The 23354-nt window shown below is 36.4% G+C and overlaps 1 protein-coding gene across 16 annotated transcripts in view; it reads left to right on the plus strand.

The window, feature by feature from the left end:
• CCSER2 (coiled-coil serine rich protein 2) overlaps positions 1 to 23354 on the plus strand; it is a 123960-nt gene that overhangs the window by 89285 nt on the left and 11321 nt on the right. For 11 of the 16 annotated variants that reach the window (XR_011971555.1, XR_011971554.1, XM_072628528.1 and 8 more), the window contains 2 exons: positions 1072 to 1158; positions 7740 to 7829. Coding sequence is in view for 13 of the 16 variants with exons in the window: in XM_072628528.1 (XP_072484629.1) it covers positions 1072 to 1158; positions 7740 to 7829 (177 nt within the window). In the remaining 3 variants the exon portion in view is untranslated. Of the gene's footprint in view, positions 1 to 1071; positions 1159 to 7739; positions 7830 to 17671; positions 17757 to 23354 lie in introns of those variants that run through there. The other 5 variants (XM_072628532.1, XM_072628533.1, XM_072628543.1 and 2 more) reach the window with 3 other exon arrangements.

A 23354-nucleotide genomic window follows, 5' to 3' on the forward strand; every position in this document is an offset into this window, starting at 1 on the left:
TGGCTGTTAAGTTTTACCTTATAGCAAGCTCAGCTTTTCTTCTTCATAACTTATTTTGCCCTCTGGCATCAGGCAGAACAAAGTGTACCCTTCTTCCATATGTCAAGATACTTAGAGACAGTAGAGCATAATTACTCCTCTCCCACCCCAACATGCCTTCCCTTCCCCAAACTCTATGTCCCCAGGTTCTTCAGTCCATCCTCAGAGAGAGGAATCTCAAGGGGTTTCACTATTTTGTTTTCCTTGTTCTCAGTGCTCTCCAACTTATCACTGTCCTTTCTGAAACATTCTCAGAATGGAATGCAGTACTACAGATGTAGTCTGACAAGGACAGAGGGCAGGGAGAGATGTGTATCCTCAGTCCTGGGAACATTCTACTTCCTTAATGTAGCCCAGATGATGCCATGGTAGCTTTGATGGCTGTCATGTGACAGTATTGACTTATTGAGCTTAAACTATTTTAAAACCCCTCATTTTTTTTTTTCAAATTCACTCTTTCCCTTGTACTTGAGAAGTTTTTTTTTTAATCCCAAGAAGTTTCTTTAGTTTTGTTTTGTTTGCTATTCCTGAAGGGAGACCAAAGAAGCCAAACTTAAATCTAAAATTCATTCTTGTTTACAAGTGTTTGATCTTCATAACTATAAAATTGAATTTATTTATAAATTGGGTTTTTAAAAGATAAGAACCGTTGAATTCAAGTGGTACTTTAGTTCTCCGTTTTGATTTCTTCAGTCAGTTACAAGGCCTTATTATTAAGGAAATATGCTGGAGGATATTGCATAAATGTATCAGTTTCTTAGTGTCTCAAAAGGAATTTTTTTAGTCTGTCACAGATCATTTTAGTTTCTGTGTAGATTGGATACTGTCATATGGAAATAAGCTGTGGGTTCAAGTCCTATCCCTGACATGTTCTTATTCTGGCCTTGCAGAAAAGGCCCTGACCTGCACAGGTAGGGGGAATTTCCTGACCTAAAAAGTTTCCTGGACAGAAGAGATCCCAGGCCTTGTGTTTCTCCCTGAAACTCCTTCCCAGAGAATTTCATGTTTCCTTTTTCCTATTTTCTGTATCAGAATGAAGATCTGTTAAATGAGATAAAACTCCTTAAAGAAGAACTAAAGAAAAAGGATGAAAAAATCCAGCAATTGGAGCAACAACTCGTAAGTATGACTGTGTTTCTTTTCATGGAAACCTTTCCACCAGTCAGGACATTTTCCTAACTCCCTTGATGCTGTGTTGGGTCAGGTGTCTTTTATTTTTTACACTGTTGGGAACCATCATGCTGAATGGCACTTTTTTTGAGACCTTTCAATCTGATATTTTTGTTACCTGAGGTCACATGAGCAATTGTCTCTATTTTCAAAAAGGAAAAGAAGGCAGGTTCTTCCTACTATAACTCACTTTTTCATCAAGAAGAGTTGTGTCTCACTATTCTCATTTCCTTTGGGGGCAGGCAGCATTACTACATAGGTAGATTAGGACACTTTCACATAGAGTATATCTGGGTTTTCAGTAAAGAATTTTATGAGATCTTTGTATCATTGTGGATAAGATGAAGAAATGCAGTCTAGATGACAGTATGGATAGGTGGCTTTTAGAAGCTGTTAAATGACCAGAGTCAGAGTGGTTAATTAATCTGAATCAGCCTGAGAGGGATGTCTCAGAGGTGTGCCCCACACTACTCTTACCTGTTCTATTCAGTATTTTTATCAGAAACTGAGATGCAGATGTAAGCAACATACTTTTTTTCTAAAAGGGCCATAATTGGCCATAATTTTGCAACTGGGGCAAGTAACACAAAAAACACACTTTGAAATATGTTGAGGAGTCTGTAAAAGGGTGTAGACAAAAAGGAATTCATTTGAGGCATAGTCATTAGGAAAAGAAAGATACTTCAAGAATCGTTTTCAATTCAACTCATACTTGCTAATGAAATTCCAAGTTTTACTGCTAAAGAACTGCAAGTGCTATCAGTACTCTTTAAATTTCATTTTGCTGGGTAAAAGACTTTGTTACCCTACCCTAGTCATGGCTCTGCAAAATACCTACTATATTGGGTGATAGAACCAGGGTACAAAAAGATCTTGGTAGGCAAAGATGATGAAACGTACATAGTAAGGCAAAACTAATACTGATAAAGCTAAAATCCTGTCCTTGGGTTTAAAAAATTCAAATATAGATGGGGAAGTTATGGCTAGACAGCAACTCATGTTTAATGATAAAAAAGACACATAAGGTTGAGTGATACCACTTTACATTTTCATCTTTTGCTTGTGCCACATTCTCTAGTTGATGTAGTAGAGAATGTGCAGGAAAGGGTGACCAGGCTAACAAGAGGACTAATTATTATGCCTTATAAGTAATGACAGCAGGAGCATACTTAATGAGGAATCTGCTAATCCTTTCCAGGTATTTAAAGGACTCTTGTAAGGAAGAAGGAAGTGGCTCATTCTGCTTGGCTTCAGAGGACAGAAGGGGTAGCAGTGGGTGTATATAAACAAGCATTTTCTAGTAATTAGAGCTATCCAAAAGTGGCATGGGCTGTTTCTGGAGGTATTTAGTTCACTTGGAAGTCTTCAAGCAAAGGATGTTCATTACTTGTGGAAGATATTGTTGAAAGGGTTCTTGTTAAGGTGTGAGTTAAGACTCAGCCATATTTTGATAAATGTTTAACAGCCTGCTCTAAGAGTGTAAAAGATACATTTTAAAGTTTAGTTTGCATCATTGACATTTTGTCCATCAGTTTCTTAAGTATAGACTAGGGATTGGCAAACTTCAGCCCTGTTTTTGTGGGGCCTACAAGCTAAGAATGGTTTTTTTTAAATACAGTCTTACTGTACTTAAAAATGTAAAAAACATTCTTAGTTCATAGCCTTACAAACACAGTTCTGGAGAATTTGGCACTCAGGCCATAGTTGGCTTCTGGTTCCAGCTGGTTCCAGCACACCCTGAACTAGATGACCCTGGAAGGCTCCCTTCTACTTCTTCAGTGTTTAAGGTTTTATAATTTAGCCCTCAGAAGACTGTGACTCATCATTAGGTATTGTACAGTAGTAGGTAAAGCCCTATTTTCTTCTTAATTGGATGTGATAGTATTTGTTGACTTTATAGAACTTATCTGTTAAAGTCACTTATTGAGTTATCAGTTTCATCAGGAAATGGATCTAGGATTAAAGACTGACTTCTAGAGTCACACAATACCTAAACAGGAATCCTTTCTACAAAGTCATTGAGAAAGAATCATCCAGACTCCATTTGGGTATCTCCATTGAGGGGAAACCACTCCTTTTGAGTATCTTCTTCTGCTTTTGGATAGAGTTCATCCTAAGGAACCCAACTGCTTTTATTTCTGGCTCTTTTCTGTCCAGGCCAGACAGAACAAGTGTGATTCCTCTTTCTGATAAGAGCATTACATCTACTTGAAGACAGCCATTGTGCCATGCCACTCTCCTTCCATTCTTAGCTCCAGTCACTCCCTCTGTCTACTTTAGTCTGTCTTTTCACCAGGCTAAATATCCCGATTTCCTTCAGTTGATCTTATGTTCATGATCTTGAGGTCTTCTATTATCATGATTCCCTTCCTCTGTGCACTCCAGTTTCTCAGCGTTCTCATGTCATAGTAGATTGAGTGCTGAGCCTCGAGTCGGACAGACAAGAGTTTAAGATCCAACCTCATAGATTTCGTAGTTGTGTGACCCTGGGCAAGTCATTTAATATGTCTTCCTCAGTTTCCTCAAGTGTAAAAGTGGGGATTATGATAGTACAAACCTCTCAGAGTTGTTGTGAGGATCAAATGAGATCATATTTAAAATGCTTAATGCCTGACACATAGTCAGTACTTAATAAATATTTTTCCCCTTGCTTTCGTCTTAGTAGACTATATCATTCAGAGCTGAACATAGTATTCTAGATGTGATTTGGCCAGGGCAGAGTACAGTAGGACCATCACTTCCATAGTCTTGAATACTCTTATTGACTTCAGTCACCCTTTTTAGCCATAGCATCATTCTGATGAATCATATTTAATTTGCAGTTAACTCAGACCAGCCCCTAACTGGAAAATTAAGCTACTATGCCACAGAGAAAGATCTTTTTTATATCCACAGTGCCTGGCAATACAATAGGTGTTTAATAAATATTCAGTTGTTTGGTTGATATCAAGATTAGATAGACTTTTGTCAGTAGCTCCCTAAGGAGCTTTTTCTTCAGTTCTCTCCTCTCCTCTCCCCACCCCTCTTCTTCAGTTTCATTTTGCACACCACAGCCAGATTTAGATTCTTTGTGCATAGATTTTGTCTTGCCATTCCTCGGTTGACTGTTTTTCAGCAATATCCAGTCAGTTGCAATCCTGTTGATTTTACCTTTGTAACTTCTCGTATGAATTGAACTTCTCTCCTTTAATTTGCTACCATTCTGGTGTAAGTCAACATCACCTGATCTGTTACAGTAGCCTTCTAGTGCGTCCGCCTGCCTCAAGTCCCTTCTCACTTCAGTCTGGCCTCCAGTCAGATGTCAAATTGATCTTCCTAAAATGCAATTCATACCATATCATGTCCTCTACTCACTGAAGTCCAGTAGCTCCCTATGAAATATGAAATATAAAAATGTATGAAATATAAAATTATCTGTTAGACTTCTAAAGTTCTTCATAACCTCCTACTTTTCTAGTCTTCTTCTACCTTATTTCCTACTACATACTTTGTAAAGTCCAGTGACAGTGGCATGGATGTTCCTCATACAGTGACACTCCGATCTCCTAGCTCTGCATTTTCACTGGTTGCCCCTAGAATTCTCTCCCTCATTTATAACTCCTGCCTTCCCTCAAGTCACAGCTGAAATCCCCCTAAAAGCCTTTCTCTCTCCCTCTTAACGTTAGTATCCTGTATGTATCTTGTTTGTGCATAGTTGTTTGCATTTCATCTCTCCATTAGACTGTGAGCTACTAGAAAGCAGGGACTTGTTTTTTTTTTCACGTTTCTTTGCGTCCCAAGCAATTTACAAAGTACTTGGCATGTGATTTGACTATTGTCAAGGTACTTCCATATACACTACAAAACACAAAAAGATGATTGCATGTGAAACTATGAATCTCCGTTTCATACCTTTTATTGTTTTTTAAATATATAATAAATTCCACATGATAATTTTAAAACTGTTTCTGTCTGTGCTTCTGCCTGATGAACTTTCTTCTGTTCTCTTTATATTTTAAAAAATGTTTCAGTAGTCTTATTATTTTCTGTTATCGCCATTGCTTTACTACCTTTTCCCATCTCCCTTCCCAATTAAAAACTAGGTTGGGAAGGAAAAAAAAACCTTATAACAACTATAGTTAAGCTAAATAAGTTTGCCCTATAGCCATGCTATCACCTCTCTGTCAGCAGATGGGTTAAACTGTGTTGTCATAAGTTCTCAGTAGATGTGGTTGATCATTGCTTTGTTCAGAGTTCTTATTTCTTTCAAAGTTGATTTTCTTTACAATGTTGTTATCCTTGTATAAATTGTGTCCTGGTTCTGCTCACTTCATTCTGTGTCAGTACATATGTACTATTGTGTGAAATTGTTAAGGCTCAATAATACTTCATTACCTTAATATACCCTAATTTTTTTTACCATTCCCCAATTGATAGACCCTCCTTTTGATTCTAGTTCTACTACCTCTCTTCCCTAACCCCATCCTGAATCAGGGAGATTTTTTTGGCTAACGATTTTCTCCCCTGTACTAGTCTTCCTGCATATTTTGCTCACGTTTAACATATTTCTACAATTAACATTATGTCAAATCCCTCCTTTGTCTGTTTTTAGATTAGATGCCCATTTTCCCTATCCCATGTTTGTATGGTCTTCTTCTCATGTACCCCAGTTATGAAAAATGGCAAGCTCCACCCTCCTCTTCCTCCTTCCTGTATCTCTCTGCTTTTTCTTATCCTTTCTCTTTTCCTTCTTGAAACCCCCAGAAAGAACCATTCCAGCTCCAGGTCTTCTTTTTCTCTTATTTATGGCTTTGAAGGAATACTCATTTATTCTCCCTCAGTTAAAATGTTAGCACAACATTAGGCCTTAAGCATTATCTGTTGAGGTTTTTTCTTTTTAAGAAATTAGAGGAAGACTTTGTACCAATGTGCTGCTGTTATGCTCTGCAAACTCTCCTGCCTTAATCCCAGCCTGATTATCTCCCAGTATTCTTCATACACCTTTCACTTTATTCAAACTGATCTGTTTATCATTTTCCCAAACCTAACTGTACTTTGTCACCTCCATGCCAAAATTAGAATGGGTTACTTCCCAAAGGGTGGACATTGTACCTGTAAACACAGTTTTCCTCAGTCATGCTTAAACAGTTCCTACACAGGATAGGTTTTCAAAGTCCAGTTCAAATGATACATCTTAAATTCACGTCCCTTGTGCTAAAATCCTACTTCAGACATTTCCTTTATGCCTTGTATTTTGTAGAAGTATTTTATTTAGTGTAATGGACAAAGGACTGGATTGGAATTTTGCTTCTACCTCCCTACCTGTGGAGTCCTGGAGAACTCACTCTGTCTCTCCTCAGCCTCAGAATACTGAGCGGGGAGATGCAGTAAGAGTCAATAACTTGCCCAGGGTCACCCAAAAGTAGTGAGAGCAGATGGAATTTGAACTCATTTCCACTTTCTGCCATGTTATCTATATGTAATCTATATGTTTGTACAAATATATGATTTTTAGAAAGAACATAATAAAATAATTTCTGGCATAATAAAATAATTTCTGGCATTACAAGTAATCCAATTTAGTATTTAGTAAATAGTATCACTTTATGGCAGCATTTTCAGATAACTTTTCTTCTCTTTTGTCCTCCCCAATATGGTAAAAATTAAATCCCTTTACACTGAACACATCTAAATTCTTTATTTAAATTGGAAATTGTTTATTAGAGTTTATACATTTTGTTTTACAGATAATTGCTCTAATTTGTTTACTGTAATGGGATTTAACTTGTACTGGGAAATTAAAAAGCTATAATTATTCTATGATCTCATTTTCACTCACAGAAAATTCTTAGTCATTTGTACAAAGCGGCAATTTAGGAGCTTAGCTTAATGGATTTTTTTTTTTTACATTTTTTTCCTTCAAAGCAGGGAATTTATACTCCTACTGGGCTATTTACCTAGTTGCTGTGGTCACATCCTAGCAGGTAATAACATTCTCAAGATTAACATCCATTTCTACTTTTTAAAAAAATTTTGTAATTATTTGAGACTATTTTGCACTTAACACTCAAAACTGTGCAGAGAAGCATGTTTAGTAATCATTCTTATTTTATTTTTGGATATATATGTTCTCTGGGTGGGCTAATATGTAGAGAATTAGTTTTTAAATTAGAAGTCTGTTTCCAGATGGATCCTACCCCAAGCAGAGAGCTATTTAAAACCAATGCATGTTAATACATTCTAAAAGAGAGTGTATAGAAATGGACACATCAGGTTAACTGTATTACCAGCTGATTGAACAAAGCAGCTTTCATAGTTTTTCGCAGATGGTCCTTCATCTTTACCTTTTCAGGAACCAAATCACTATGTTTGTTTTTTCTCCTTTTTGAATAGTGACAAAGTTGGCAGAAATTATTTTGATATGTTTCTGTTCTTGATTCTCAGAAGAGACTTCTAAGTTGTTATCATGACCTAATTTATGTGTGCCTATATGTAGACAGCAAAATGTATACCTGTTTATTATTTTTATTATTTTTTTCTTGTTTGTCTAGGCCACTAGGTGTAAATGCCACCAGAATTCTAACAGGGAGAAGTGCACATATGTCGATAAATACACACAAACATCCTGGAGAAGAATTTCTGTGAGTAATGTGCCCATCTTTGGCCCCCTCCTGAACCATTTAGTGTTGAATGTTATTGTTTTGCTCTGATCATTTTCTTTTTTCTAGATGTTCCTCTTCAAGTTTTTCCCCCTTAGAATTCTTTTTTCTTTAGCCCCTTAAATATTTCTATATCTCACAAAGCTTTCATTGTGAAGTTCTATAGAAATGGATATGTGTTTTTATATTGTTTCCATTTTGCACACTGATGTAACTCAGCTTGGGCATGTAATCTCCTCTCATCGCACATATGTCAGAAGAATAGGACTTGTAAATACTTCTAAGGAACAAAGAATAACGTGTTTTTTCCTCCTTGCCATGATATATGTGAGGCCATGGAAGGTATGACATATGTGAGTTTCTTGTTGAAGCATTTTGTACTTGTTTCATTATTATAATTACTCAACTAAATGACATATACTTTAAAATTCAGTTGTATCAAGTTCTGTGTAGTGTGTAGGTTAATCTTTTGTCTGGTGTGGTTGGGGAATAGGCTTTTTAGGTTAATAGCTATTGCATAGTCTTAGACACGTTGTCATATGGCAGGGATGTAGAACGCAGTACAGTATACTTGTCACTAAAACTGTACTGAACATAATTTGGTCTATGATTATTCCAAAGACATTTTAGAATCTTGGAGTACCTTAGGATCATCACTAGGAACACCAGCTACTAGAGTTTTCTCTTAGAGTGCTAGGTAAACCAGCTGTGACCATCTTGTGTTTTCTTAAATTCATCAGGGAGATTCTAGTATATACCTTAGTACTGATATTCAGTGATCCCACCTACCGAGCTTTTCATGCTTCAGGCAGCATGCTATAATACTGAAACAAACAAACAAACAAAAAAACCAAAAAGAAACCATTGGATATGGAGTCAGAAGACTTGGATTTGAAACTGGACTATCCCTGTGGCACCTCTGGACCTCAGTTTCCTCATTTCTAAAATGAAACATCATTCTTGTGACAGTCTTGACTTGCATTATTTTTGCCTCACTGCATGGCGTGTAGGGGCAAAGGGAAGGGATACCATGCTATAGGTTTGGCAAGCTCTAACTAAAATCATAGAGCCATAGGGCTATGAGTCAAAAAACAAAAGCTCGGCCTGCAGGCACATCTGGGCCAACTTTCTGGCGCTGCTTAGTATACTTAAAAGAGAAAAACTACTGGCTCTAGTCTTAAGTGCAATGAGCAGCTTTCATCCTGTTATTCTATTAAGCCTTTCAGACCAGTTTATAAGAATAATAGTTTCACAGGGTTGTTGAGTTAAATCTTAAAACTTTATGTAAATTTAAGTTGTCATTCTTATTTTTATTTCCTGCACATGTCAAGAAATTTATTTACATTATTTACACACGTGCATTTTGAGGACTTCCCCATTGCAAACAAAGGTAGCCTGCTTCCTATTGCAAGCTACTTGATTGACTGTGTTCTTATGGCAAAATTGAAGGATGTCTGACAGTCTTCAGGAGACTTGAAAACCCCATATCAGCTGAGACTACTAAGCAGTAGCATTATCAAGCCTATCTGTGTGATAGGCCGAACAATGCTCTTTTCTGTTCTTGAGCCAGGAACAAATACAGAAAATAGCAACATTACTGGATTTTTCATGTAGGGCCTGACATAACCCTTCTCTAATGAGTTAAAAGATACCAGCTTCTCCATGCTCACCTAACAGTCTTTGCATATGATGGACTGTCTTCACTCCAGATTGGGATTACCCTTCAGATATTTGAAGATACCTCATCTTTCTTAGATCTTCTCCTTGTAAAATGTCTCTGGTTCCATCAAGTGATCCTTACATAACATGAGCTCTTCATCATCTTGATTGCCGTTTTCTGGACATTGTCTGTGTTATTAATGATCTATCTGAAAGATGATACCTGGCCCAAGTGGACCAGACAGTAGTGTTCATAGAGGCATACACAATAGGGAACCAGCAGCTGCATTGCTTAAGATGAGAATGAATGAAAAACTGTTTTTCAAATTTGGCATGACAGGTTTGATTGTGCAGTGTCATGCTTTCATATATTAAAATACCTTGACTATCTTTGAGATATTTATAAGAAATAGTTTCCAAAATCTTTTTAGGCAGGGTTTGTGGTGAACTTAGATAGTATTTTCACAAAGCCCTAGGCCATGTTGAGGATCAGTACACAAAGTTACACTGGATCATGTTTAAAAGAACACAAAGTGCTATGACTCCAAGCAAACCATATGGATCTTAGCATATTTAAGCTCTTTGTAACAATCCCTTGACTGCTTATTTCTGACTTGCTTTACTGAACCCCTTGCTTCTCTCATACTGACTCTGTTCTTGTTTTACTGATGTCCAACTTCATTTCTGATCAAAATATTTGAATTATCTTGTTGATGCCTCATTGTTACAGAATTCATACTATGAAGTATCCTGACTGGTCTTTGTAGCATTTATTTTGCTCTTCTAACACCTTCCCCCAGACATTAGATTAGATTAGATTCCAGCTAATGGGATATATCAAGCTGTACTTCAATCTTAGTGCTTCTCTGTGAGGTGGTGGGAATGAGAGAATAAGCCACATAATGGTCTAGGAAGCTGGAAAACACAAGCTTCTGGGGATAGATTGTGACTAATGGAAGAAATGCTCTTGACACCAGCAGCAACTGGTTTGAGTGGTTCTCCTTCCCCTTGCCTAGAGCTGTGAACCCCTGGGGAAATTCTCAGGACAAGTTGATGGATTTGCTTTTGGTGTGCTGGCAACCAGAAGTGAGGGTTGTACCTTACTGCGCCTCACTTAAATGAAAGTTGACTTCCTGCTTTAAAAACTTTCAGAGTGCAAGGTGGACATCACTATTCGTGACAGTTAATCGCTCAGTGCTAGAAGAATACAACATGCCTCCCTATCCCTCTACAGTTAGGAAAGGTTGTAATTGAAGCAAACAAAATTAGATTAGAGACCAGTGAGAATAGCCAGAGAGCCTTGATTCCTCGATTCCATCTTTAGATGTAGTTGGTTAGTGTGCCTCCAGAGTAGCTTTAGAACCCTGAACAGCAACTGCACTAAAGAAGAGTGTCATCCAAGTCCTATGGCCCCAAGGACCTGATGTCACTGCTTCTCTTGCCATTTGCATGCTGATGAGTACAAGAAATATGTTTGTATTTTACAGAATGCTACGTAGATCTCTTCTTTGTAAGGGAAAATCTAGAGTCCCACAGCACCAAGCCATTGATTGAAAATGTTAAATAACATAGACACAAGCAGAAAACCCTGAGACACTTCAACAGAATCCCCTTCTGAGTTGACAATAAAGAGCCAGTGAAGATTTTTTAATAAGGGACTGACATGGTTACCCTGTTAATTTAGGAAGAGTATTTTGGCAGCTGTGTGGAAAATGTATTGCACTGGAGAAAAAATTGAACTTGGGTTGCTTGAAGAGCAAAACTCTTCCCATAGAACCTGAACCATAAGAATAACTCACACTAATAGAGATGGCTAAGTTTGTGCCTCTACAGGGTGACTCAGTCAACTACTCCTTTTCGGATTCTAGGGCCACACCCGGGAGCCTGGATCCAGATTTTCTTGTTCTTCCGCTCTGCTTTTAAGATGTAATCATTGCTTATTAAATTGAACAGAAATAGAAAAATTCAAAGAAAGAGTTAATGTAGGGATAGAAGATAAAGAATTCTGTTTGGAACGTGCTGAGTTTGAGCTGCTGATAGAACACTGGTGGCAATGTCCTGCAGATGGTTGGCGATGCACTAGAGTTCAGCAGGGATGTTAACGCTGGATGTGCAGGTTTGAATGTTATCTGTGGAGAGATGATCATTGACTTGTGGGAGTAGCTGAGATCACCAAGAGGGTAAGGTAAAAAGAGGGATCCAAAGACAGATCTTTACATGAGACAGAGCAAAGAATACTGAGAAGAATTCAGATCAATAGAAGAAAAGCTAGTAAAGGCCCATGTCCCAGAAACGAGAAATCCAGGGGTGTAGGGATTGATCAGCACTGTCAAAAACTGCAGAGATATCAAATTGGATGAAGACCTAGAAAAGGCCATGTAGCTGTTAAGTGTGCTGCTAACGTTGGAAAGAACTGTTTCACCCGAGTGATGTGCTCAGAAGCTATATTACAAGTTGAGAAATGAGTGATTGTGAGGCAATTGTGAAGGCAGTGACTTTGTATTGATGAAGAAATGAAAAAAGTGAAATGTCAAGAAGACTTTTATAAAATATATCTTCATATATTTCAGTGAATTTGCAGTCTCTGATGTGTGCATTCCCACCATTGGTGCAGGCTGAAACTCATCCATGTCTTCTCATCCTGAGTGATTATTGTCCATGTAGTCCCATATTTTCTTCTTCAAGGATTTACCTAATGTGTAGAGATCTTCCTCTTGTCTTTTTACATTGTGTGGGTGGCAGAGCAGTACTCTGGCTATTCACCTCTTAGCTCTTATTCTCAGTGAAGAACTTGTTTACCTCATTTTCAAATCAGGTATATACAGTATATGTATGTAATACAGTGCCAGCAGCTTTTTAAAATGCTCTTTTTTTTAAAAATAAATGTATACTAGCTCTTATGAAGGGAAATATAGCTAGGAAGTACAAAAGAATAATGTAGATGGTATCCTCCTTAATACCAATTTTAATAAAAATATATGTAAAATTAAAATGTGTATGTGTATAAGACAGTGTTCAGACACTTTAAAACAAAATTTATTTGATTTTGTTATACAATATTGGCTCATCAAATTTAAGAATAAATTATCTGTATTATATATGTTGTAGCAGCTCATTACCTAGATTTTTGAAGCGATTAAAAAAAAGGTAAATGTTAAAACTGGAAGTGATCTTAGAAGTAATTAGTCCAGCCCACTGCACATTGTAGAAAACTGACACCCAAAGTTTAATTAATTCACTCAGTTACAGCCAGAGGCAGGGCTGGGCTTGGTACCTGTTTCTTGATTCCCAGAGTAATGCTCTGTCTATTCTTCCTTAAATTTAATGTTTTCCTATCAAAACTAAATTATGTGAGGGTTATAGAGAGATCACTTTGTGTTTCTTTAAAAAAAACTTATTTAAGTGTGCTTAAAGTATCAGTGTGCTCCCTTTAGAAGCAGTGTCTGAATAAAAAGTATCTGAATATAAGGTCTGAATACAAACACATCTGAATATAAAATCTGACTAGAAATGCAGTCTGAATATAAAATACAAAATATGAATAAAAAGTATCTGAACTTTACTAATACCATTTTAGATTTTTTTGAACTTTAAAGCTGACCATAGAGCTCAGCTCTCTTATCTATCACCCCCATTTTAAACATGAGGAAACTGAGCTCCAGAGTGGTTAAATGAGCCACTCAGAGACAAGCCCTTCTTTAGAGGCAGATAACTGACTCTGAGCCAGGGCATCTAATTCCCACTGCAGTGCTCCATGTCACTCCTGTATCCCAGAAGAATGTAAAGGCTTTGGCAGGAACTTTCTCCCTTCCCATCACAGTGCCTTGCACAGTATATATACATACGTACGTACACACACACACACACACACACACACACACACACACTCTTTTTTTTATCCAAATCTGTGATTTTGTCAGCATGGATTACTTTTGGTGCAGAAATCATAGAGCAGTTTCTCTGTGACTTGGAGTTTTGTGGAGCATCAAGAAGCTAAATAACTTGCTTGTAGTTGAGCAACTATTAAGTACCTGAGGCAGGGCTTGAGCCCCAGGTCCTCTAAGATGGGTCCTCTTCCATTCCCCCCCCCCCCACCTCTGTACACATAGTATCCCTTTAATAGTGTTTATTAAATTGAACTCAGCTCTTGCCCTCTACATTTTTACCCTACTTGTCCTCTTTCTCTACATTTTTGAAAAATTTCCTATTTGCCAATTCCCAGCTCAATTGCTGTGTTCTCCATGAAGTCTTATTTTATTATACAACCTAGAATTGGCATCTCCTTCCTCTGAATTCCCACAAGATTTTGCACAAACTCTATTATATCATGTACCACAGAGTGTTTTTTATTATGGCTATTTCTGCATATTTTTATTTCTCAACTAGAGTATAAGTTTTCTGAGGTAGTCCTCTTGAATAGTATTTTATTATTTTTGTGTAGCTAGCATAATAAGCCTTTTATAAATATTTGTGAAATGAACAAGAGAAAGCAAATGATTTAAAAATGCCTTTGTTCTTATTGAAATTATATTTTCTATTTTTGTTATAAAATAAGTATAATAAAATTAAGTTTTTAAAATTGGCTTAATTATCAAATGTGTCTTAAATTTTTAAACACAATCTCTTATTTTTATTTTTCCGTTAATTTTTTTTTTTTTTGCAATCAGAAGAATTAAAAAAAAAACACTATAAGTCAATCTTTTACTTATGGGAGGGGAGCAGTTATATGAATGAAGGAATACCACCTGAAAAGTTATTACTTTTTCTGGTTTTAAAGTATATTTAAAGTGGTATTGATTGTTTGGTTTTGTTTTTTGGGTTGGTTTTTTTTTTGAAGACTTTGTATTGATAGGAGTTTCCTTACTGGGATTACCTGTACCAATGAAATTACACATCCAAGATCCTCTTACTCTCTGCCTCTTGCCACCCTTCTGCTCCTCCTCCAAAAACAAAGAGCCCAACATCTAGATTTATTGGTTGCAGTCAAACGGGGTCTTCCTCCCCCCCCAGTCAGAAATGTTAACTTAATGCTACCTCATCTGCCACGCTCTAAAGGAAAGAATGAGGTTCAACTGTTTCTCAAAAACATTCTGAAATGTCTTAGCATTTTAGAATTAAATTTTGCTCATCTTTGTGAAAACTATTATGTATTTGGTAGGATGCCATTAAATATTCTCTTATTGTTTGTCCTTCATTCTTGAAGAGGACCATGATAACAAGGAGGTGATGCAATTATTTGCTAGTGAATTGGATTTAAGTAAGAGAGGCTGTGCAAAGTCACCAGTCTCACTTTCTCTTCTGGAGTCATCTGATCCTGTAGCAAGATATAGATCAGGATGACTGGAGATGACCCTGAATACAGTGGGACACCACGGACTTTTTAAGTTAAGATCTTTTTGTGGATCTGATTCAATGGATCACCACTCAGTGATGAAAGCTAGGTAGGAAATGAGGCAAAGAGTGGCCTTTTTTACCTAGTCAAAAAAAAAATTAATCTGGGAAAGGAAGACCCTCAGGGTTTCTGGGCAAAACAGAAACAATTGCTATTCATAAATATTCTCTCAAATTATTAAAGAACTCATTTTCTACCCCCCCCCCAAAAAAACCCCAAACACAATTACAACCCCTCCTCCAAACTAATATATTGAGGATAAGATGACATCATTAAGATCCAGATGAGGCTGGTGGAATTTGAAACTCATCAATCACCAAAATCACCCTACTCCCTTTATGTTTGAAAAGAAAACAGGTAAAATAAAGAGGTTCTGGTCTTGAGCTGAAAGACTGTTGAAGAGTGTGAGTAGTGAAGCCTTATCCCTGAAAAAGGAGCTTCTTTTCCTCTGGCTTGCCTCTATTCTGTTCTGTAACCTAAACTAAACCTATGGAGGACTAGTCCATGTGTTTTTCTTAATCACTTTACTCAGCCACCCTGGCTACAAGAAGAGTACAAAGAACCAGAACACACAGAAGATTAAATCTAAGTTCTGTCTCTCAGTATAGGGAGAAAGAAAACTGTGTACAATGGGTATTTACTGTTTCAACCCTAGCATTCCAGTGTATAGCTCCCAGAATTACTCTACAGTTGACCTTTGAGTTTCTTCTGGAGATTTGGGTATTTAGAAGCTCATTTTCACACATTTTAGGAAAGTATTTATTTCCTTGGGGCCAAAGTAGGAATTCTCTTTCATCCTCAGAGTTTTGATGAGGTTGTCCTCTCTCTCACTGGAAAAGATTCTTAAGTGTTCAAGAAAAGCATCTCTCTGGAGAGATTGTTTAAGTAGTTAGGTCTTGGACATAGAATGAATGAGTGTTTTTGTTTTTTTTTTTTCCCTTTTTAAAGCTCTGTTTTGGCATTCTTCTGGGATCAAAGATTTAGGACTGAAAAGGATATTAGAAGCCACCTAGTGTAACCCTTAAATTTTTCAGATGAGGAAACAGGCTCAGAGTGGTTATTTGCCAGATGTCTTACTACCAGTGGGTGACAGAGGTGGGATTTGAACTCGGATCTTCTTGACTCCAAGTTCAGGACACTGTTCATTATTTTTCTTAGACCCTTAAGTAGCAGCCCCAGCTAGGCAGCCAAGTGGGATTAACTATTCATATTTGAGCATAAATCTACCCCAGCCACTTGGGCTGTCTGACCCCCAAAATACTATTTCAATAGTCATATTACCCATGAATCATCTTCACTTAACAATCCTCTGTGAATGCTATTATTGCCATTCCTCTTTAAACTTAAAAAATACTCATTTTAGACACTCCAGAAACATTTTACATAGCAGTACATCGTTCTTGTCCCCAAACATCAGGTTTTCCTTCATGTAGACTATATTGCAAACCCCATGATGGAATGAATCATGTCTTAATTATCTTTGTATCTCCCCTAGCACCTAGCTCGGTGCTCTACATGTGGTAGGTAATTAATAAATGATTGGTTAAATGAATCATTGGCTATCTCTTGACATGGCATCTTGGGGGCCACCACTCTAGTCTTATGGACAAGGAAAAAAATCCAGAGAGGCTGCTTGACAATCACACACATACCACACACATACAGCTAGTAATAGAGTTAAGACTAGACCCTCTGTGCTCTGACCTTTATCAACACCTCACAGTAAGCCTGGCTCTCAAAAGATGTTACCTCTGATAACTGCTACAGATTGTCTCCCTCCCCTCCCACCCCCTATCAAGTTCTTGGTGAGGTTCTCTTAACAATTTTGCTACGTTACCTGATCCTGCAGTAGGTATCTATCAGTAAAACAAAGTGATTCTTATTCTTAAGTATTTTTCTTTAAATTTCTGAGAAATAAGATTTAGTCTGGTATTTTAATAGAGACATCTATAGTAGACTGAATGGCTCTATTTTCACTACAGAGATAGAAAATTCCTGATATGAAAATTCATTAATAATCTTAGAAAAACATTTTTAAAGTTTGAGGAAAATGCATATTAATTTGTGTCATTTAAACATTATTTGATTTAAATAACATAAAACTTCCTGTATTAGGTTCAAAGTTTTGTCTTTTGAATAATGTTTTAGTAAGTGAGATATTCAGATTATTTAGATCTGGAGGCATACATTTGCATATTGTAACATGTATACAATGATTTGTTGCAAGTTACAAACTCAACTGCCTAAGTTGGAGGTCTCTCCTAATACTGATCATTTTATCATTTTAAGCCAATGTTCTTTATCTTACCTGTTAATGCTCTGATTCTTTCCAATTTCGAACTTTTTTTTTAAACACCCTTTCATATCACTGATTCTTTGCCTCGTTCATATTTGGTGCTATTTTTAGAGTAACATATTTAATATTTCAAGTCACATCTTCCATTTTTAATGTTTCCTAGTCCTACAAAAAGAATATAACTTACTACTTTCTAAAAACAAAAAATACCTAGCAGGACACATTCTTATCATTAATTTCAGATTTTCTTAGGTTCAAAGAAAATCTTTGCCTCGATGTAAGAAAACTGACAACTTGACTACTGATGATGTACTCAGAGCACTTTGTGGTATGGATAAAAGTTGAAACCAAGCCTAAAATTTTTTAACACTGGCTTTATTTTTTTTCTTTCAAAAGGAAACAGTATGGCTTTTGGTTTCTCTCTTTTTCTGTTCCCTTTTTTATTATACCTTCTCCCTTCTTTCTCTCTCTGCACAGGGTGGGTATTCTGCTCCCTCCTTCTCTCCCTGGCAGGGCTCATTCCAAGGGAGCCCTCGGACTGTACCACCGCACCGCAGACAGAGTGAGTCTGGATCTCTCACTCATACCTCACCTTGGCTTCCAGTAGACATTTCCCCTTTGCACGAAATGTTCATTCTAGAGCACCCTTCTTTCCCAGCCTGAAAAAGCTGCTGGCATATGATTTCTATGTTGCTATTTCTTAACTTAACACATATCTTTGATCGCATGTAAATGACTACAACTTAGACTTTCATAAAAATTATTAAAATTTAATTTTATTCTAACAAAACTCAAGCCTCAAGTGTTATGAGTGGCATAAGCCCTATAAAAATATATACATATGTATCTATTGTGCTTAATATATTTTTCGTTTTTTATAACCTTAAGATGAGTAAACAGTGCTTTTTTTATCTAGGTATGTTTAAAACATGTTCACATATGTCTGCATAGGCATAATGTATCCAGAACGGAGTTGACTTCATTTATAAATACAGATTTGCTTCAGTATTTCTTAAGGTCTTTGGAATGCATTTCAGTAAGGAGATGTCTTTATTAAAAAGACACCTTACAAGAAAGCTTTGTTGTCACTAGCATTTCTTTTGAATTTATGATCATTCAATGTTTATAGGATAGGAAAGTACTTGGCTTTCAGATATGCATGGTTTACTAATACTGCTAACAACTTGGTTATTTGATCCCTAATTCACTTGTTAATTTTGATTTGCTTTTCTAAAACTAGATTTATTGTGTTATACAATATGCTTACTATGTGCACATCTGGTAAGTTGGTACTATTTTATATATTTATTGAAATGCCGTTTTCATGGATTTTCTCGAACTTGTGAACTCTATCAGTTGTCATTGTTAGGCCTTTGTGCAAAGTTCCAGTTATTCTAAATGGGGGAAATTTTAAACAGGTAGGAATATGAATTTTTTTATTACACATGATGTCTGATGACATGTCTAAATTTAGAACTATGAAATATCAGGATGAATTTTAAATAGTGCTGCCTTTAGGAAAAATGAGAAAGTAAATTGAATTTGTCTTTGATGGCGATGCCTCTTTGCTTTGACTTTCCCTCCTAACTACTCTCCTATTAGTGGAATTTCCATTGAAGAAAGAACTTCATGTTCAGTGTTATTTTCAGTATTTTGTCATGATTGATATGGGAACTAAATATAGGACGCTTATGTTCATCTGGTCATTGTTTTCTCCTTTCCCTTTCTCTGAGGCAATTGGGTACCTTTTCCTCTCTGCTTCTTCTAACCTTCCTCTTTCCATTCGTTTTTTCTTTCTCTCTTCAGCTTTCTATCTGCTTTATCTTTTTTCCAAGTAGCCCTTCTTTCTTCTTTGATTTCCATATCCCTACTTCCATGTTCTAGTCTTCTCTGCTTTTAGTACCACTGTTGGATTCTTTAAGACCTCTATATCAGTTTTGCCTGTAGGAGAAAAGTAAGGCCAAATGAATGGAAGTAGGTCTTATTTGTGTACTTGTGGAGTGCAGGGAGAGGTAATACGTTATTTTATATTCTCTGGGTGCCTAACACAGGGTGTTGTACATAGGTACTTTAATAAAACATTCAGTAAATTAATGTGGGAATGAAAATCTTTTATTTGTTCATATAAATTTTGTTGGCTACCATATATATGTGGCTGAAAGGAATTTTGTCCCTAGATGTTTGACTCAGTAGCTTTGCATAGAGACATGCCATGGTTTTTTTTTTTGCAGCTTTTTTGTTAAGGCTGCTTAATAGTTATAGTTGTTTTATTTACAGCATTGCAAGTGTTTATTGCAGGTTATGAGACAAAGAAAATCTTCCTATCCTTCCTGATAACGTTTCATCATAGAGTGGACTAGAGCAATTTTGAATAATGTCAGTTATAAAAAAATGAATTTATATACGTATGAAACTTGTTTTGATCCTTGAAAGGTAGGTAGGGTTATATAAAAAGAACTTTGTCCTTGCAGTCAGAAGCCTGGGTTTGAGTACTTACTTTTGCACTTGGTTGCTGTGTAACTGGGGAATAGTCATTTAAGTCCTCTAAGTTTCATTTCCTCATCTATAAAATAGGAATTTAATACTTGCACTAGTTATCTACCTCACCCAGTTGTTGCAAGAAAAGCAAAGTATAATTGTAACCTGCAAAGTGACATATCAGTTAGAGCTTATTGTTGTTATAATGAAAATGAATGATTGCTTCCTTTTGCAAAAGAAACTGAATGAAAGTCTTGTTATGGCCTGTTCATTTGGTGCTAAAATTCTGTTTCCTTGATAATCAAGAAGAGATAAATTAATAGGAGGAGGTTTTTTCCTCCTGTTTCTTTATTTCACAGGTTTTGTTTTCTAATCCAAAAAATTATAACTAAAATGTAGTCTGCTATAGATAAACAGAAAGACTAGTTCCCATTTTGAAGACTGTAGTTTACAAAGTTCTTTCCTCACAGTATCTCTGTCAGATTGATATGTAATCTATCTATTATTAGTTCTTTTTTTCAAATTAAGACTTAAAGTTTTAACTGATGCATGATTCTGTAGCTAGTTGGTGGTAGAGTTGGGTTTGAACACAGATCTTGAATCCAAATTCAATACTCTCTCGACTATAACCCACAACTTCCCAAGGAGTAAAAGAATAAGTACGCTGAGCAGACAGTCTGTACAAGGATATAACACTGCTTAGCACAGGCCTGACCTCAAGTGAATGTTTGAGATGTTTGTTGACTCACTGACTAAAGCCTGGGAAGACTTTATTGAAGGAGGAGAGGAGTGTTTTTTAAGGAGTGGGAAAAATGAGTATTTTTTTAAAAGAGAGACAAAAACAGACCCTAATACTTTAAGCAAATGCCAGGTTTGTTCTTTGGAACAACCGTAATACATTATGTTTTAATTCTATGAAGCCTATCAGTAATTTTTTCATAATGCTTTTTTCCCCTTAGAAACCTAATTGAAAGCCTATTTCTAGTGATTTCCAGGGATAGCAATTATATTCATCTTCAGTGGAACTCACAGTCAGGCAACCATGACCTTCCTTTTGTCCATTGGGGGTTCTCAGTTCTGTTCAATTTGACTTCTATAATATTTAACAAGTCACTGTACACACCTTTAGAAGCTCCTTCTATGAAATGGCAACGCTGACCTGAAAAATTATTCACCAAAATGATTGCCAATCATTTAGTTGCCTGTGAGGTGTTTTGACTAGTTAAGAAAATTTCAAAATAAAAATCAAGCAATTGATGAGTATTTATTAAGCAGCTACTATGTGGCAGGTCCTGTGTGAGGCACTGATAATAAAGAAGATAAAAGTGAAACAACTCCCCTTGTGGAGGTTATATTCTATTAGGGGAAGACAACATGTACATGTGCCAGTCATTGAGGGGAGAACTGTCAACCAGAAGGATTAGAAGAGCCATCGTTTAGAAGGTGCTACTCTCAAAGCTTTGAAGGAACTGCGGATTCTGAGAGAACGTCTATGGAGACAGATCACGTTGTGGAGTGTAAGAGAAGTAGTAATGAATTGTAAAGGACATTAAATGCCAAGCATTTAGTCTAAAAGTAATAGGGAGCGAGAGCCACTGAACATCATTGAGAAGAGGAGTGACATGATCTGACCAGTGCTTTAGGGAATATTGTTTTGGCACCTTTGTAGCAGATGGGTTGGAATGGGAAGAGACTTGAGGAGGGCAGACCAGTTAGGAGGCTACAGCAGTAATTAAGGTGAGAGGTGATGACCTGAACTTGGGTGATAGTCTTATGATTGAAGAGGAAAGGGGGTAGATGTGAGATATGTAGAGGTAGAACCAAAAGAGATTTGGAAGATGGGGTGAAGGAGTCCAGAATGATACCGACATTACAATTGTGGGTGACTGGAAGGATGTGTACGCATTTAACAATAAGATGGAAATTTAAAAGAGATGTGGATTTAGGAGAGAGATAATGAGAGCTATTTTGACACATGTTGAGTTAATGAGAGCTACTTTCATATGTATTGTGTTTGATATGCTTGTGAAACATCCAGTTCAAAATGTCTGATAGACTATGGTTATGTGTGACTGGACTTCAGGAGACAGACTAGAGCTCTATGTAGAGATGGAAGTCATTTGCATAAAAATGATAATTAAACCTATATGGAAGCTAATGAAGTTGCCAAAAAAAGAAAGCAGAGAAAAAAGAAAAATCATCCTAGGGCAGAGGGTACACTCGTAGATGGGAAGTTGCATATCTGTGGTAATTCAATAAAGGAGATTGAGGAGTGGTCGGTCAGCCAGAAGAGAGCCCATAAGACAGCTGTGTTCCAAAGACCCAGAAAGAATATCCAGGAGAAAGAGGCTGGCTAGCAGTGGCAAATGCTGGAGAGGTCAAGAAGATAAAGGAATTAAGTCCATCAGATTTAGCAATTAAAAAGATCATTGATAACTTTAGAGAGAGCAACAGCTAAATTGCAAAAGGTTGAAAAGCTAGTGAGAGAAAAGGAAGCTAAAGTAACAAAAGTATACAACCTTTTCTGTGATATATGTAGGAGGCAGTGGATTAGCAGAATAATCTTAATGGTTTAACATGTATTACAAATAGGCTTATTCACTTCATTTTAGGGTACCTGGTTTAAGTATTGTAGAGGACTTAAAAAAAAGGCTAAAGCCTTTATCCTAATCAAGATTAAATGACATTGCCAAGGAAACCTAATTCATCTTCAACTTTTGTCTTTACTTCATAAATCTAGGGAGAATTAGAAGATAAACTCTGCTTTCTTTAGCAAATCCCAGTGTACCAGGAGATTTCCTTTTTAGCTAAATTAACTCTTTGAGCACTTAATGTAATTTGTTCCTCCCTTCTGTAAATTATTTCTCATTAAATTCATGCCAACAGATCCATGTCCAAAGGATGTATTAGAAATGATGAGTTCCTATCAGTTATTTGTAAACATTGCTACAGCTTGTTATTTACAGAAAGCTATTTTAAAATGTTTGCTGTAGCTGAAATTAAAATACAGTTTCCGAAGTCAATAAAAACAGCAACTCTCAGGTAGAAGACAGTTTACCTAATTTGAAGTTTGGGTGCCTTTATCTAAAAAAAATAGCAAACTTTAATCAGTGTCATAGACTCAGTTGAAAAGATGTTAAAGAAAAAACAACTTGTATTCTTTTTTTGAACTGTTTTTAAATGAGACATATTCCAAAAATAAAAACCAGATTGAAGGATAAGAAAAAAGTTTTTTAAATGGTTTGAAATCTGAAAAATAACATTTTACATACATATGTTCTCAAATGATTTCTACCTTTGCCTTACAGCACTGAGTACATGTACTCTTCACCAAGAAGTGGTGCCCTTCTTCATGCCCTTGGCGTGGCAAAGCTCCTTCCTATATCCATAAAGATCCTTAAAATAGTAAAAATGTTTTTCTTAAGATTTTTGTATAAATGATGAAATTTTCACAAATGGAATTATTTTAAAAAGAATTAAACTCAATTTATTATGCCTCAGAGTAATTTTGTATCCAATCAAAAGCATCAGACTGCTTAAAAAATTCCAGTAAGTTCACATGGTTCTCCTAAGTACTTGCTGGTGTGTTAAGTTTTTATAACTAATGTTATCACCACTGACTGTTCATTGGCCTCTCAACAAGAAAGAAATTACCTCACAAAAGCAATGTAAAAATTGTCAG

The sequence above is a fragment of the Notamacropus eugenii genome, chromosome 1, assembly GCF_028372415.1.
Source record: "Notamacropus eugenii isolate mMacEug1 chromosome 1, mMacEug1.pri_v2, whole genome shotgun sequence".
Lineage (NCBI taxonomy): Eukaryota > Metazoa > Chordata > Mammalia > Diprotodontia > Macropodidae > Notamacropus > Notamacropus eugenii.